This window comes from Drosophila rhopaloa, unplaced genomic scaffold (genome assembly GCF_018152115.1).
Source record: "Drosophila rhopaloa isolate 14029-0021.01 unplaced genomic scaffold, ASM1815211v1 contig_167, whole genome shotgun sequence".
Taxonomy (NCBI): Eukaryota; Metazoa; Arthropoda; class Insecta; order Diptera; family Drosophilidae; genus Drosophila; species Drosophila rhopaloa.
The window spans coordinates 5,554,306-5,568,461 of NW_025335047.1; the positions used below are offsets into that span (position 1 = coordinate 5,554,306).

At 42.9% G+C, this 14,156-nt stretch overlaps 5 protein-coding genes across 6 annotated transcripts; 2 read left to right on the forward strand and 3 right to left on the reverse strand.

Annotated features, from left to right (window-relative positions):
• Window positions 1–3,117: 3,117 nt before the first annotated feature.
• Window positions 3,118–4,738, reverse strand: LOC108052070 (pachytene checkpoint protein 2 homolog). The gene is made up of 3 exons (XM_017134393.2): window positions 4,594–4,738; window positions 4,157–4,532; window positions 3,118–4,092 (listed from the first exon to the last, which is right to left on the reverse strand). The coding sequence occupies exons 1-3, from the start codon at window positions 4,653–4,655 to the stop codon at window positions 3,253–3,255; spliced, it is 1,278 nt and encodes a 425-aa protein (XP_016989882.1). The 5' UTR covers window positions 4,656–4,738; the 3' UTR covers window positions 3,118–3,252.
• Window positions 4,739–4,861: 123 nt separating this feature from the next.
• LOC108052073 (28S ribosomal protein S18a, mitochondrial) lies at window positions 4,862–5,547 on the reverse strand. The gene is made up of 2 exons (XM_017134396.2): window positions 5,356–5,547; window positions 4,862–5,266 (listed from the first exon to the last, which is right to left on the reverse strand). Exons 1-2 carry the CDS (start codon window positions 5,450–5,452, stop codon window positions 4,896–4,898), a joined length of 468 nt encoding a protein of 155 aa, XP_016989885.1. The 5' UTR covers window positions 5,453–5,547; the 3' UTR covers window positions 4,862–4,895.
• A 172-nt stretch (window positions 5,548–5,719) lies between these two features.
• Window positions 5,720–6,406, forward strand: LOC108052074 (protein KRTCAP2 homolog). The gene is made up of 2 exons (XM_017134397.1): window positions 5,720–5,836; window positions 5,893–6,406. The coding sequence occupies exons 1-2, from the start codon at window positions 5,833–5,835 to the stop codon at window positions 6,312–6,314; spliced, it is 426 nt and encodes a 141-aa protein (XP_016989886.1). The 5' UTR covers window positions 5,720–5,832; the 3' UTR covers window positions 6,315–6,406.
• LOC108052071 lies at window positions 6,321–7,575 on the reverse strand. 2 transcript variants are annotated; one of them, XM_017134394.1, is made up of 4 exons: window positions 7,398–7,575; window positions 6,965–7,342; window positions 6,645–6,914; window positions 6,321–6,520 (listed from the first exon to the last, which is right to left on the reverse strand). In XM_017134394.1, exons 1-4 carry the CDS (start codon window positions 7,542–7,544, stop codon window positions 6,404–6,406), a joined length of 912 nt encoding a protein of 303 aa, XP_016989883.1. In that variant the 5' UTR covers window positions 7,545–7,575; the 3' UTR covers window positions 6,321–6,403. The 2 variants fall into 2 exon arrangements, with proteins under 2 accessions (XP_016989883.1, XP_016989884.1); XM_017134395.1 differs by lacking the exon at window positions 6,965–7,342.
• A 777-nt stretch (window positions 7,576–8,352) lies between these two features.
• LOC108052069 lies at window positions 8,353–13,773 on the forward strand. Its single transcript, XM_017134392.2, is given in 9 exon segments — window positions 8,353–8,476; window positions 8,548–9,046; window positions 9,108–9,175; window positions 9,177–10,557; window positions 10,695–12,300; window positions 12,366–12,998; window positions 13,095–13,237; window positions 13,295–13,403; window positions 13,471–13,773. Coding segments are annotated over 9 exon segments (4,506 nt in total). The 5' UTR covers window positions 8,353–8,474; the 3' UTR covers window positions 13,536–13,773.
• The last annotated feature ends 383 nt before the right edge of the window (window positions 13,774–14,156 follow it).

Below are 14,156 nucleotides of genomic sequence, written 5' to 3' on the forward strand. Positions count from 1 at the left end.
TAGAGAATTGAATCACCATTCTTTAGAGGTATGCCACTTTGGAATCAGATTAAGTTTGGTAAAGTTATGGACTCTAGAAGTCCAATGTTGAGTCACTCTTTTACAAGACATCGGAAAATTAGAATTAACTAACATGAAAATGGGTCAAAAATTTGATCAACGTTAAATTGAAAATTTTGAATGCAGATTTTTAGAGAATCCAATCACAAGTCTTTAGAGGTATGCCACTTTGAAATCGGATTAAGTTTGGCAGAGTTATGGACTCTCGAAGTCCAATTTTGAGTCACTGTATTACAAGACATCGGAAAATTAGAAATAACTAACATGAAAATGGGTCAAAAATTTGATCAACGTTAAATTGAAAATTTTGAATGCAGTTTTTTAGAGAATCCAATCACAAGTCTTTAGAGGTATGCCACTTTGGAATCGGATTAAGTTTGGTATGTTTAGGGATTCTATTATTATATTATTTGAGCTTGAGTGCTTTACTTCTTCCGTTTTCGCATTAGGGGATTTTGTTAAATGGTCAGATGACGGTGAGAGAACTTAGAATAATCTTGCAAAATCCTTACACAAAGAATTGAAAAAAGGAGAGAACTATACTTTAGATGTGCCCAAAATATATTTATTTTAAAATATATTTATTTTAAAATATATTTTATCCTCAAAATAATTAATTAATTACAAGCTCGAAAAGGTTAATAAAATGCGTATTTGCTTGTTGGCAAAGGACCAAATATTTAACAGCTATTCATTCACTTACAAATAGGTTTGCCAAAAATTAATTGCCTTACAAACAGCAATTTATACCCCAATGAAATATTAATCCAGACTTGGACCAATCACAAATTCTCAATCCTATTGTAAGCTGGATATTTGGGTAAATGTAAATAAGCAAATACCTTTGATTTTAGTTTGCCTATTTCAGATAGTCGTTAGGCCAATTTTAAAGCATGTATTGAGATGGAAATTTAAATTTCTTAACGCCGCAAAACGGTAAGCTTACAAATCCAAACAATAAACAAGAAACAATTGCTCCCAAGCAACAAAAACAGGAGCAGCAACAATATCGGCAGCAGCCGCATTGGATAACAATGGGAATTCGTAGTGGGGAAAAATTTTCCATATTGCTGAAATGCAATTGCAAAATGCTGCTTACAGGCTTCCCACACACATACAGAGCAAGGAAAACATAAATAAACGTAACCATCAATGGTTCAATTTTCCATGCTTCTGCATGATTTTGCTGGGAGGAACATCAGGGGGCTCGGGATCCAAAAGGATGCTACATGGAGTTGAATTTTAGGAAACTGCAAGCCAACGAAAAACATTATATATTTTTGAAAGCAATTTACGCCAACGGAATCAACACGATTCCCTTTAATGAAGGGGACATGACAGGTTTAATAATTGAACGTAAATTCCTTTGTTAAGGATTAATGCAAACAATTTTAAATAGTTCCCTATCATCCACCACATACTTTGTTTAAATTATTATTATCTTATTACATTCTTAATTTTTTTAAATTTATTACCTGCTGATATTTAGCATGTCGTTGGAATGAGAATGAATTTGGATATTTGTTTACCTCTTTGCACAATGTACACGGTTTCAATTGTTTGCACAGACACAACCAGCAATCGACCAAGGCAGTATTGCCATGCAAAATTCACGGGATGCCCCATACAAAGACTTTCTATAGCTGGATTCGTATTCGTTGCTGCTGAAATAAAACCGTTAAACAATAAATAATAGTTGTTACACACGACTGCAACAGACAAATAACGCGTTCTACCATAAAATGTAAAAATCAACAGCCGAATGCCAGATGAGTTGGAAACTCTTCTCGCCTTGCGGATACGTTTAAAAATTGTGTACAACATTTTAGACTAAACTAGCTTTAAGAACAAACAAAGGTACCTCAAATATCAGATATATAAATATATGCAGTATATAGTATATCTATGCAGAAAACTATATAAAATAGTATATAACGCTTTTAGGTTTCATTTTGATGTTGCCAATTTTAGATGCTGATACGATTTCGCTACCGTGTGGCTAATAAATCCCGTATATTTTATATGTCCCGGCAGGAGAACAATGGGTGGAATCACACATGAGCACAGCATCACATTTTCATCAACAGGAATTTTATCGCACTCCCCCTTTCGGGGCCACATCTACATTTTATTAGCCTTGCAGCTATCCGTTCACATAATTCGATGGCCCCCCTACTTGTCTATTTTTACTGTCTTTCGGTTTATTACCACCACCTGTCCTTCTGGCCTCTTCCTCTTTTAGTAAATCCAATGAACGAGTCATGATGGGTATTTGTCCTGATTTAATTAAGGCCACCCAAAAATAATATTTACGTTCACATTGAACCTAGTTATGTGTCTGCTTTAAGCATTAAGCCTTATACTAACTTTCACGCTTGAAAACGTGAACGTTTCCTTCTACCTGTTTCATACTTTTAAACAAATTAATACTAATTAATGCACACATAAGTAAAAGTAGAGGTAGAATAGTAGAGTTAAAAACATTGCAGAAAGTCGTTTCCTCTACCCATTTTCACTAATTACGATTTTGAAACCCTATTCAAACCGAATAACAGGTTCAATGCAAAGACTAAATGGCAAAATTCACACTCCACCGTTTAGATCCACATATTATCCTACTAAGCTAATGCTACATTGACCAAGTCTGAGTGGTTTCCAAACGGATGATACGGATCAACAGGCAGCATCAAAACAGAATCAAATCGTCAAAAAATTTGATTAGTCGTCACTTTCTCGTGCAATAACTTGATGTCCCTGGCCACCAAACGGACCCCATCCTTTTGCAGCAGAGCCACCAGCATCCGATTGCTTGGATGTGTGCCGGACTTCAGAGTACTCCTGCACTCGAAAGTGAAGGACAGACAAGGCAAGGCAAAAGTGCTGAGATTGCGTAGGGTCCGATGTCTGCATATCGATGTGGAGGGCGGAAAGGGCAGTCGATGTAGGAGCTTGCAAGCAAATAACAAGATTTCACGCTTGATTTTCACATCAAAAGCCAGATAAAGAAATGCAAAAATCTCTGTGACGTGTGCAAATGAAACGAAGCAGTAAACAGAATTGAGATTGGTCCCGTGCATCTGCCTCGGATTGTTTTTCATAGCAGCAAATTGAAGTTTACAAAGTATCGGATTTGACGGACATAGAGTGTAGGTATAAAAAATTCTTTTTTTTCATGTCTTCTTTGCTGTTAGCTTAGAGTTCCTCCAAGGACTCCAGTTTCAGCAGGCGCTGCTCGCCCAAATGCTTCTCCAAGGCCATCATCATGGCGTCCAGGAAGTCCGACAGGCTGATCTTCTGATCTAGCTCGAAGAGATCGCTGCTGGTGTACTGAGCATGAGCTAAAAGAGGCAGCTTTCGAAGCCTGCGGCCACTTAGCCCGACGCTTTGCTCAGCCAATTGGGTCAGTAGGCCCTCCTCGGCGTCCTCCGCCTCCAAAGCCTCACGCTGCACTACTCCCACCGACATGAGCTCAGCCAGCATTGTTTTGTAAATGGCTCGAATAGCAGTCATGTCCGGATACCCAATGTACTGACGAATGTCGGCGCGGTCTAGGAAAGCCAAATCAATGCTTTGCGCCAGGTTGGAGGTGGCCAGGATAAGTACGTTGGAACAGGTCTTGATGTCATCCAACTGGGTTAGCACTGCGTTTACCACACGCATGGCATCCCTGGGTTCACTGCTAGACATAGCGTTCCTGGCGTAGGCCAGCGACTCCACTTCGTCAATAAGGACACAGACGAGATTTTTGGGGTCCGCTACCAGCTCCCCGATCTTTGCAAACAGACGTGCCACCAGCTTACCGCTCTCCGAGAACCACTTCGAGAACAGACTGTGGCTGTTAATCTCCACTAGGTGGGTGTAAGCATAGCTTCCCTGGGTCCGGATGGCCAGCTTCTGAGCCAGGGCCCGGCAGAGGCTCGTCTTTCCAGTGCCAGGCGGTCCATGGAGAAGCAGCAGCCGGTTGCATGCAATCACATTGGTGTTCACGCGGTGCTGTGAGAAAGTCAGCGCCGACAGAGCAAACTTCAGGAGCTGAAAGAAAGGTTTAATACAAGAATTGCAAAACCATATAAACATGGTAAAGTGGGCCTCTCACCTTCTCCTTCAATCCGCTCTCGTAGATGAGGTTCTCCCACAGGCCCACAAATTGGCTGGCGGGCAGGAGGACATGATCGGCGGCCATTACGCCAACGGTGCCATCTGTATCGCCACTTCCGCCTTCATCAAAGATTCCGGAACTGCAGTGCGGCTCCGCCCGCTTTGGTTCATAGAAATGAAAACGGAACTTGGTCCCAGTGGACTGCAAAGCCCGCCCGTCGCCATTGTCGCGCTCCAGGAGCACGGTTTCCACCAACTGGGCCTGATCAAATGGCAATTCGGGCACGAAGGACACATTCCTTGGCAGACTTATAGCCGACTGAAAATATTGTTGCAAAGCCGTCTCCAAACCGGCGCGTATTGTTGAAAGGCGTCTAAAATAGGTGATCACTTAATTAAAATGTAAATCGGATGACAGGTGATTTTGATACTCACATGTTGGTACATCGAAGGCGAACTTCCACGTGAACCGTGCTGCTGTTGCTTAAAAAACTCATTCAAAAAATAATGCTATTTTAAGCGGGCGACGCCAAGAAAATGTGACCAAACTGGGCTTTGTGAAAAATGGTATTCCTTTTAATTAGTTTGTATTGATAAAATTTGTATTGTAACAGTATTTTCTTATCGCACTGGGTTCAAGAAAATTAATTTATTACCCAAATATTTAACTTGAAGCCAATCATAATCAAAATCAGATGACGGATTAACTATATCAACATATTTATTGCCATTTTACACTAGTATTTAATCGTGGACTCCAGGAAGTACTTGTTGAACTTGCGCCAGCCGAAGCGCTTCTTGGGATCCTTTTTGCTCCACGTGGGCGCCAAATTGGGCATCAGTCCCGCCTTTTGGGCCATGGTCACCAAGGTCCCCATCTTCTTCTGCTGCCGGTGACACAGTCCGGTGATCCTTCTAGGCAACATGCAGCCATCGGAACGGACGTACTGCGACAGGATTAAAACATCCGTGTGCTTAATGTCCAGGCCCAATGTACACTCCGGGCAAAAAGTGCTCTGGCAAGCGGATTTAAGCATTAAATTGGCACGCGGTGACTCCACATTAACGCCTTCGAAGATCCGCACATTGTTTTCCTGCTTTTCCTGAACTGCAAAGAATTTTTTAATTAATTATTTATTATAATATTCTCCTTTTTGAGGGGTTATGAAACACCCCACAGTGGTCAGTGGAACTTACTTTCTTTAATTTGTCTGGGAGTAGTTGTGGTCACGCTGCGCACTTGTATCATAGAACTCCGAAGCGTCCTGGTCGCCAGTTGGAGCAGGGAGGACATGTTGAATGAGCCTTTTATTTACAATTTATTAAAATAGTGATTAAATGCAATGTTATTACTTCGCTGGCCATTCACCACGAAAGCCCCAGAGTTGCCACATTGGCTTTTTGTTTCGATCGTTCAGTTTTTAGTATCGATATTTCTTTTTAGAAAATACAACACAAATGCATTAAAACTTTATATATTGAAATAGAAGGAATATGTTTTCGGATATTAAAACAAAACTTAAAATAATCTTTATAAGATTCTAAAAATATTTTAGCAATTTACATTTTTGTTAACTGCTGACAACCCTTAACATTAACCGGCTGTGCGATGACTTGTGAATGGCTTAAGTTTTACACGTACAACAAAGACGCCGGTTGGTAAAAGAAAATAATATGTGTAAGCAAAATCATGGATATTGTGGCCAACAGCGATTAAAACCCGAACCATTGCAGCCGCATCGATGAGTAGCAAAAGCACCCTGGTGTCCTCCATCATCTCAGGCCTCCTGAGCCTGGTCCTCTTCGCCACACTGCGGTTTTGCGCCGACTGGTTCAACGATTCGCAGATAAAGGTCTTATTGGGCGGATACCTCTTCTCCTGGCTGTTCATCTTGAGTCTTACGTGCGTCTCCAACACGGAGATGGTCATCTTTGGGCAGGACTTCCAGGCCAAGCTGCTGCCGGAGATCCTCTTCTGCCTCTCACTCACAGTGGCCGCTGCGGGAATAGTGCATCGTGTCTGCGCCACTACTAGCGTACTCTTCTCCTTGGTGGGACTCTACTTCCTGAACAGGATATCCACTAAGTACTACTCCGTGCAGGTCGCCACCGTGGATGCTTCTGCGGCGAGGAAGGGCGGCAAGAAGTTCAAATGAGTTCGCTAAACTTCTGGTTTAGGCTTTATGTGCTAACTGAAACATTCGAATATCTATATAACACTTTAAAAAATAATATTTCTTAAAATTTATGCTGTGGTATCATTGCCCGCCTCTGAAACTGCCTCGTTTCCCACTTCGGAGGTGGATTCGTTACCCGTTTCTGTCAAATAGGCCAAAATGTTGTGGTCCATAAAGCGCACTAGCTGAAGAAAAAGAAGATCATTTACATGCGAGATTAAATAAATGTCCACACATAGTATTGAGATAATGTAATAGGAATAGGAATAGTTGACAGCTCTTTGGGTATTCACTCATATGCAATCTTACCATGATTCCCTCCTTACAGTTCAGGTCCTTGTGCTTTTCCTCGAGGCGATTTCGCAGAGTCTTGAACCACTCGGCAATTTCTGATGCTTTGTCTGGAAGTTCGAAGCCCCTGTATCCAGCCTGCTTGAGCTCCGCATTACAAGAGTTGAAGGCGGCCGTGGCGGTGAGCAGGGCGAAGGCTTTCAGAAAGACGTAGGTCCTGCGCAGCGACCAGTCCAGCAGGATAGTGTTCTGGCTGATTTGATTTAGCATTTCCCAGGTCTCCCACACCTGAAATAACCATCAATTAGCAGAGCTTTAGCTGAAACTAGTCGACTAACGCTGCGATAGATGTGCAGGATTATTTGGCAGCCAGATAAAGTGGCTATTAACGCGCGAAGCAGTCCAAGCGAGATCATTTTGCCGGTGTCGCTAGCCACCAAGATGTGTGGGATCGCCTCCAGTATGTAAACAAAACAGTGTTCCTCGTCGCTGCAGGCCAGCCTTAAGCTACTGAGCATTTCCCCGGTGGCATAGTGGATCATCGTGGGCTTCAGGGTGTCTGAATAACCGAAGGTCGCGTTTAGCAGCTCCAATCGCTGGTTGCATGGCCTTTCGTTCCCCGACTGGAGGAACAGAACCACGGATGCCGAGTAAAGGGCCACTACCTCTTCCAAACTCAGATTGCCCTTCAGCATCTTCAGGAATCCTGACCTCAGCTATATTCACAAAAAAATAAGTTTCAATTTGGATCACAATAGGACTATTTCCCACCTTCGTCTCATCGCCTTCCTCGCAAGCCTCCACACAGAAACTGTATCGTTGCAGTGGACGCAAGCGCTTCAGAACTAGCTTCAACGTTTCAAAACTCAATTCGGGAGCTTTAATATCTGGTAAATCCGTTAAAACAGCTTCCAACATTTTTGTCAACAAACTCCAAATTGCCGGCTATAGTGTGACCAGCTAACAGAACTAAAAAATTAGGAGCAGTCTTTATTTTTATCTAGGACATCTGGTATATACGCAGTGCTGCCGTATGATCGAAAAATTGTTAGTTTTATGGGATGCCTATTTTATTAGGTACAACAATACGGTACGATAAGGCCGCTTAAAAAGTTGTTGAAACGATTTACATAAGAGCTCGCTTTTGCAAAAGCTGAAAATTCGTCTACGAGAACTAAAACACCTTGAAAAAATATGAGAATTTAAAAAACTAAAAAAAACTCATCTCTGTCGACATTCCATATGTAAAGGTTTGCCGAAAAATTCTACATTTGACCTATATGGTATATTATAGTTTGTAGCCGCACGTTTCTAAATAAATTTGTCTAAGAAACCAATTCCAGTAAGTTGAGCTTTGTTGTATTTTGATATAAGTCCCTTAGAAATTAGTTGATCCACTATAGCAATGAATTAAAATTGGCTTTAAATCTATAAAAAATGTATATTCGGAATCCATCCTCTTTGATAAACGATTTTATACCACTAAATGAATATTTTATTGCCCTAACATATAATAATTTAATAATTTAAAAAATTGTTTTCGAATGAAATTGCTTATTAATTAATTTTTAATAAAAACGAACATGAGATTTCCAAAACTATTACCAAGTGGCAGAATATTTAAATGTAAGCTATTTTCTGCTACATTTCGAATGGTTGACATCCCTGCCTGTCCACCTGTCTGGCAACACCGTATTTAGGCGCGCCTTCAAAGGTTTCTGGCAACCTCAGTACAATAGCGTCGCGTCTTTTGTGTAATTAAGAATTTTGTGGAAACTAAGCGAAATAAGTTGTGTTTAATTGTAGTAGCTTATGTAACGACCGTCAGAAACATTAACGGGTTCAAAGATGTAAGATCGCGATCGTGGTTTTTTATGCGAAATCATACTAATGCGTAGTTATCCGTACACTTTTTGCTCAGGTCGAAGGCCCAGCAGATTGATGACACTATGGAACTGGACGACATCCTCAGCCAACCAGTGAAGGATAAGGAGCGAATGGCCGCCTTTCTGATGCGCAAGTTGGCAGAGAACAAGCCGTCGCAAAATAACAACCTATTTGGAAATTTCAAAGTCGACTTTGAACTAGACTTTGAGGTGCCGCTGACCAAGAAGTCCAAACCAAAAGCGCCAGAAGTACAGCCTTTACGCGAGTTGACCAGTCCGTCCAGTTCCGCCTCCGGACAAGCCAATAAGCCCCCTGTGGACCAGGCCCCCAATGAGAATCAGCCACCGGTAGGATCGCCCCCTTTGTCGCCAAACCATCGGCGTTCCCTGCGGCGGAGTGGAAATGTTCCGGGCTCCGACAAACTACGCCGACATGCCATTCGCCGGCGATCCCGAAGCTGTGGGCGCCAATTGCTCCCGGAATTTGAAGATGCTATTAACGTAACCCGCAGCTTCTCCAGTCCCGTAAACTTTGTAAGTTTGTACACATCTCAAGAAATATATAAACCTAATGTTAATTGATGTGATCTTTTAGATGCCGGAAATAAGCAGCACACCCTGCACAGAGAAACCAAATGAAAAAGCAGCAGAGTCGGTTAAAAGGGAATGCTGGGGAACCAGCAGAGAAACAGGCGGAGATACCATCAGAGAATCCAGCAGAGAAAACCGTACCGAAACCAACAGAGGAAGCGTCCATGCCTGAGGTGGAGTCCACTTCCAGGACTTCTCATCTTGCCGCTGAAATTGCTGAAATATGCAAAGAAAAGCAGTCTTCCTTTCACAGGAATGTCTTGCAGCTCGACTACACTGGACGGGGACCTTCACGTCCGCAAACACCGCCCTCACCATCTGTAGCTTTACGACGTACCTACACCATGCAAAAGGGTCCATCGCCGGGTCAGCTGCTGCTGTCGCCTTCGCTTCGCAGTTACACACCAGTCAAACTACCAGTGATTAAGGGTAATCAAATCAACCAACAGATTGTGGTGCCTGACACGCCGCAACGACCCAGTTACGAGCCAGCCTGGCAATCACAGCCACAGCCGGATTTTGTCGTGCCGGAAACACAGCCACAGGGTCTGGAAGAGCTGGTGCAGACATTGTCGCGAAACGCCAGCGGTCCAATTGTTGTGATAAACACAACCAATCCGAATCTGAGTGCAAGGAAGAATTCCTTCCAGGTTGAATCTGTTCCAGCATCGCCAGTTGCCCAGGCATCGCCAGTTGCCCAGGCATCGCCAGTTGCTCCAGCACCGTCAGTTGCCCCAGCATCGCCAGTTGCCCCGACATCTTCAATAAGGGTTGCATCTTTTGCAAATCGTTCCACAGTTGCTTCTCCTAAGCCTAACGCATTAACGCCACGCGTCGTAGAAAATGTAGACGCCATAATGACAGACGACGAAAGCGACGAGCAGCCCAGCACGGTGGCTCTGAATCTAGCTCCGCCCGGCGGCAACACAACACGCCAGCGTCGCTTGCGCAGCAAAAATCGAAATCGTGTTAATGCCGAGCTACAGGAAAGTTCCATGCGCCTTCTCAACCTCCACCGGTCGGTCAGTGCCAATGCCAAGAAGTCGAAGTCCCGAATGACAAAGGTACCGCTTAATAAGGCACCCAGTGCCCCCATCAATGGCGAGCAGTTCGCCACCGAGCTGACCCGCATGAGCAACTACGAGATATTGGATCTGCGCAAGCGCAACTCGTTGAACGAGGTATTTCCTTTGGATGGACACCGGAAGCGCTGCTCGGAGGAGAAACTTATCCTAGAAAAAAAAATCCAGCGGGAGTTGGAGCGAAGAAATCTTATGGACGAGGCCGACGGTTTACCTGGTAAACCACCCTCTGATGATTCCGACAGTTTATCTGGTAAACCATCCTCCGATGATTCCGACTACTTGCCGACTTCGCGGAAGACACGCAGTAGAGGTAAAAGCAAAGAAAGGCCAAATGGTCGATCACGCTCTATGCGACGGGGGCTTCCCATGGTGAGTAATCGTAGGAATTAAATATATATTTGCTCTCAATATGAGAAAATTGATAATAATCTACATACGGGTACTAATATTACTATTTAAATAATGTTTATGGAAGTTTCTAATAGATCCTTGTTTCCGTTTTGCAGACAACAGAGCTAAAAAACTATTTAGGTCTCTCGAATACAATGGAGATTCGGCGAAAACTATCAAGAGAAGGTAAACGCAGCCTCTACACAAAGGGGGATTCCAATGTCGAGGATTACGATTCGTCATCCCCCGTAAAGCTGCCGAGACTAAGCAGAAGTATTCAAATTGTTCCGCCACCTCCCGTTTCCTTGCGCTATTCTCAATCGCTGCGAACTCTGCGTCGCAGCAGAAAATTCGATTTTGATGATGTCGTGATGTCGGCGCCTCCAGATTTCCACGATGAACCGAATAGTGATACTATCGAGATAGCTCCCCCACCGCCGGAGTATGTTGCAAATACACGGGTCAGAAGTACAAATGGACGAAAGAGCAATAAAGAGGACCTTGTTCCACCTCCACAAGAGTTCAAAAGACACGAGGTACAAAGTGAAGAAGATGAGCAAATAACAAGGTCGCATAACAGAACCAAACCATCTTTACAATCCAATTCGACTAGAAGAAAAACTAGGGACAACGAAGTGGTTCCACCTCCACAAGAGTTCGAAAGACACGAGGTACAAAGTGAAGATGATGAGCAAATAACAAGGTCGCATAACAGAACCAAACCATCTTTAAAAACCAATTCGACTAGAAGAAAGACTAGGGACAACGAAGTGGTTCCACCTCCACAAGAGTTCGAAAGACACGAGGTACAAAGTGAAGAAGATGAGCAAATAACAATGTCGCATAACAGAACCAAACCATCTTTAAAATCAAATTCGACTGGAAGAAAGACTAGGGATAACGAAGTGGTTCCACCTCCAGTCGAATATATTGAACCACCAGAGTACAACGAAAATGAGGAACGAATTTTCAATGAAAAGAAACAAAGGAGCTCTCAGTGTAGGGGCAACGAATCTGAGCAGTCAAATCTACCAGGACAACAGACGAAAGAAGATACGCCACCGCTTGAGTATACTGAACCACTAGAGAACAATGAAGACGATAGTCCCATTAAGCAAACAAAGTCGCAATTTAAGGGCAAGAAATCTAAGCGCTCCAAGCCAAAGGAAAAAGTAGTGCCACCACCATTGGAGTATAATGAAACCTCTGATCGATTATCTAGCTCCAAGAATCCTTCAAATGGTCACAGATGTACGGCAGCCGACGAAGAGATTACTGCCACTCTCAGTAATTACTCTAAATCGGAGCACATGGAGTCTCTCCGTGTAAACACTCCCACGCCCCCGCTCATCGCGAAGGAACGTGATATGCCTAGCACGAATCGATCTGCAATGGAGGCTTCCTTGGCGGATGTAGTGCCGAGCGCGAATCAATCTGCAATGGAAGCTTCTTCGGCGGATGTAGTGCCGAACGCGAATCAATCTGCAATGGAGGCTTCTTTGGCGGACGAAGTGCCGAGCACAAGTCGAGCGGCTATGGAAGCTCTGCAGCGCAGCCAACAAGAGTCAAAGTCGCAGCCCAAAAACTTATCAAACGGTGATTTGGTGTTTAAGAAACCAACGGCACCGGCACCACGTGCAAAAAAAGCAAAGAAGACAGAAGTAGACAAGTTAAGGCTTCGCACGATTCCGGTGGTAATGGATGAAGGCGACCACAATACCTGTGAGTATATTTTGAAATAACGTTTTAACCTTCCATTAAACCTATTTTTGTTTTCTGTTACTCAGCCGGCATTCGGCGTTCAAAACGAGGCCAAGTGCCAATCCAGATGACTTTTTGCCACACCATGGATCCTCGTTCATTTAGTTTTATGAGTGACTTTGTGAACCCTTTTGGTCATATATCCAAAATAAAAAAGGGAAGTGCGAAGAAAACCACAAAGTCAAAGCCAACTGTGCGGCAGGACTCAATGGTGAACCAAGAACCAACTGTTAGCCTGGAACCATCGCTGAATCGGGGACCATTATGCAGCAGTACGCCACGAAACCCCGAAACAGGACCGGAGGCAATGCCGACTTCCGAATCACTGGGAATAAGCCCACTGACTTGGGAAGATACGCCGGTGCAAGCAGTGGTTGAAAAGGTGCATAAGAAAAGAGGGCGGAAAAAGAAGCAAGTGGAAGTCGTACAAACTGAAACAGAGTCCGAGCGTGAGCCCGAGCCAGAGCCAGAGCCGGAGCCAGAGCCAATTGCATCAATGATATCTCCTATCAGAAATGAACAGGAGATGCCCATCGTATCTTCTGTAACTCCCGCCAGAGACGAACAGGAGGAAGCCTCAATTCAACTGATGCACTGGTTGCGGGGCGTCGCCGATGCTCAACCCGCTGGCAGCATGCCAGAAGAGAACGCAAGTGTCTGTAAGTTGAAAGCTATTTATTATTATAATTTTATTCTAGATGTAACCTTATAATAACCACATTATTTATACTAATGTTTCTAATTTATCTTCACAGCTACTGCGAATGACTTAATTTTCACCAAAGTGGATAACATCGACTACGCTTTCTATAATACGAAGGATAAAGCATCGCTGGGGTATATGCGATTCCAGCCCCACCAAACTCGCAACAAGAAACGTGCCAAAGTTCACCCTTTGGTAAGTAGTATTAAAAGAAATATTAGTTTTTAGTTTGTCAACTTCTTCATTTTTTAGAAATTCGTTGTGCAATTTGGTGAGTTTGCTGTGCAGACCTTGGTCCCGGGCGAAGAGGAGGAAACGGAAGCTGTGCTACGTGTTGGCGACATGATTGAAATAGATAAGGGTAAGATATACTGTAATAATTGAATGGCAGATTTTACTAAATGCTTTTTTCTTATTATTTCTTTAAGGCACCAAATATAGTATTCAAAACGCTATAGACAGCGTTAGTGTCCTCATGGTTATACGGAGTTAATAATTTCTTCGTAATGGTAAATCCCAGTAGGGGAGTTAAATTATATTATTTACGTTTTCATTAGAGAAAAGAAAAATATAAAAGTGTTGTTTTGTTAAAAAATATAAATTGTTTTCTTGCTATTTTTGGCCAAAACTAACCTTAAGGGAATTTTTATTCTGTTCCAGTTTATAAAGAGCTAAGTTAAGCTAAGAGCTTTGTGAAACAAATAGAATATATTTTTATTATTTTTGTATAGCTTAACAAACAAATAAAACACCTATTTATGTACATATCCTCTGAATTTCAAGTTCATTTAATTTCCATTTTCTTTCGCAATTTGTTCGCCGTGATGTGGACGACATTGGAGACTTCAAAAGCGAAAAGGCAAACAGGCGTAACAACGCTGGAAAGAACAAACAAGTAGACAACTCAACACTGCATGCAACTTTCTAAACATTTTGCACGTCTGCTTTGTATGGCAATTTTTATAGAAGCACACACAAAAAACTCACTCAGCAGGAACACAAACATAAATTCTAAAAAAGAAAATTAAATCAACAGAAACTTTTCTGGCAGGTGTGCCTGTGCCTGCATCTCGACTCGTGGCTGGGAGCAGCATTTAAAATTAACAAAACACCA

Bases quoted from the DNA above. Each gene is read 5' to 3' on its own strand.
- LOC108052071 (XM_017134394.1), bottom strand. From the start codon at position 7,544: ATGTTGGAAGCTGTTTTAACGGATTTACCAGATATTAAAGCTCCCGAA. The intron at 7,343-7,397 runs GTGGGAAATAGT...TTGTGAATATAG, and splicing joins AGGAAGGCGATGAGACGAAG to CTGAGGTCAGGATTCCTGAA. The intron at 6,521-6,644 runs GTAAGATTGCAT...CTTTTTCTTCAG, and splicing joins ACTGTAAGGAGGGAATCATG to CTAGTGCGCTTTATGGACCA.
- LOC108052073 (XM_017134396.2), bottom strand. From the start codon at position 5,452: ATGTCCTCCCTGCTCCAACTGGCGACCAGGACGCTTCGGAGTTCTATG. The intron at 5,267-5,355 runs GTAAGTTCCACT...AATTCTTTGCAG, and splicing joins TCCCAGACAAATTAAAGAAA to TTCAGGAAAAGCAGGAAAAC.
- LOC108052070 (XM_017134393.2), bottom strand. From the start codon at position 4,655: ATGAGTTTTTTAAGCAACAGCAGCACGGTTCACGTGGAAGTTCGCCTT. The intron at 4,533-4,593 runs GTGAGTATCAAA...CACCTATTTTAG, and splicing joins CGCCTTCGATGTACCAACAT to ACGCCTTTCAACAATACGCG. The intron at 4,093-4,156 runs GTGAGAGGCCCA...CCTTTCTTTCAG, and splicing joins AGAGCGGATTGAAGGAGAAG to CTCCTGAAGTTTGCTCTGTC.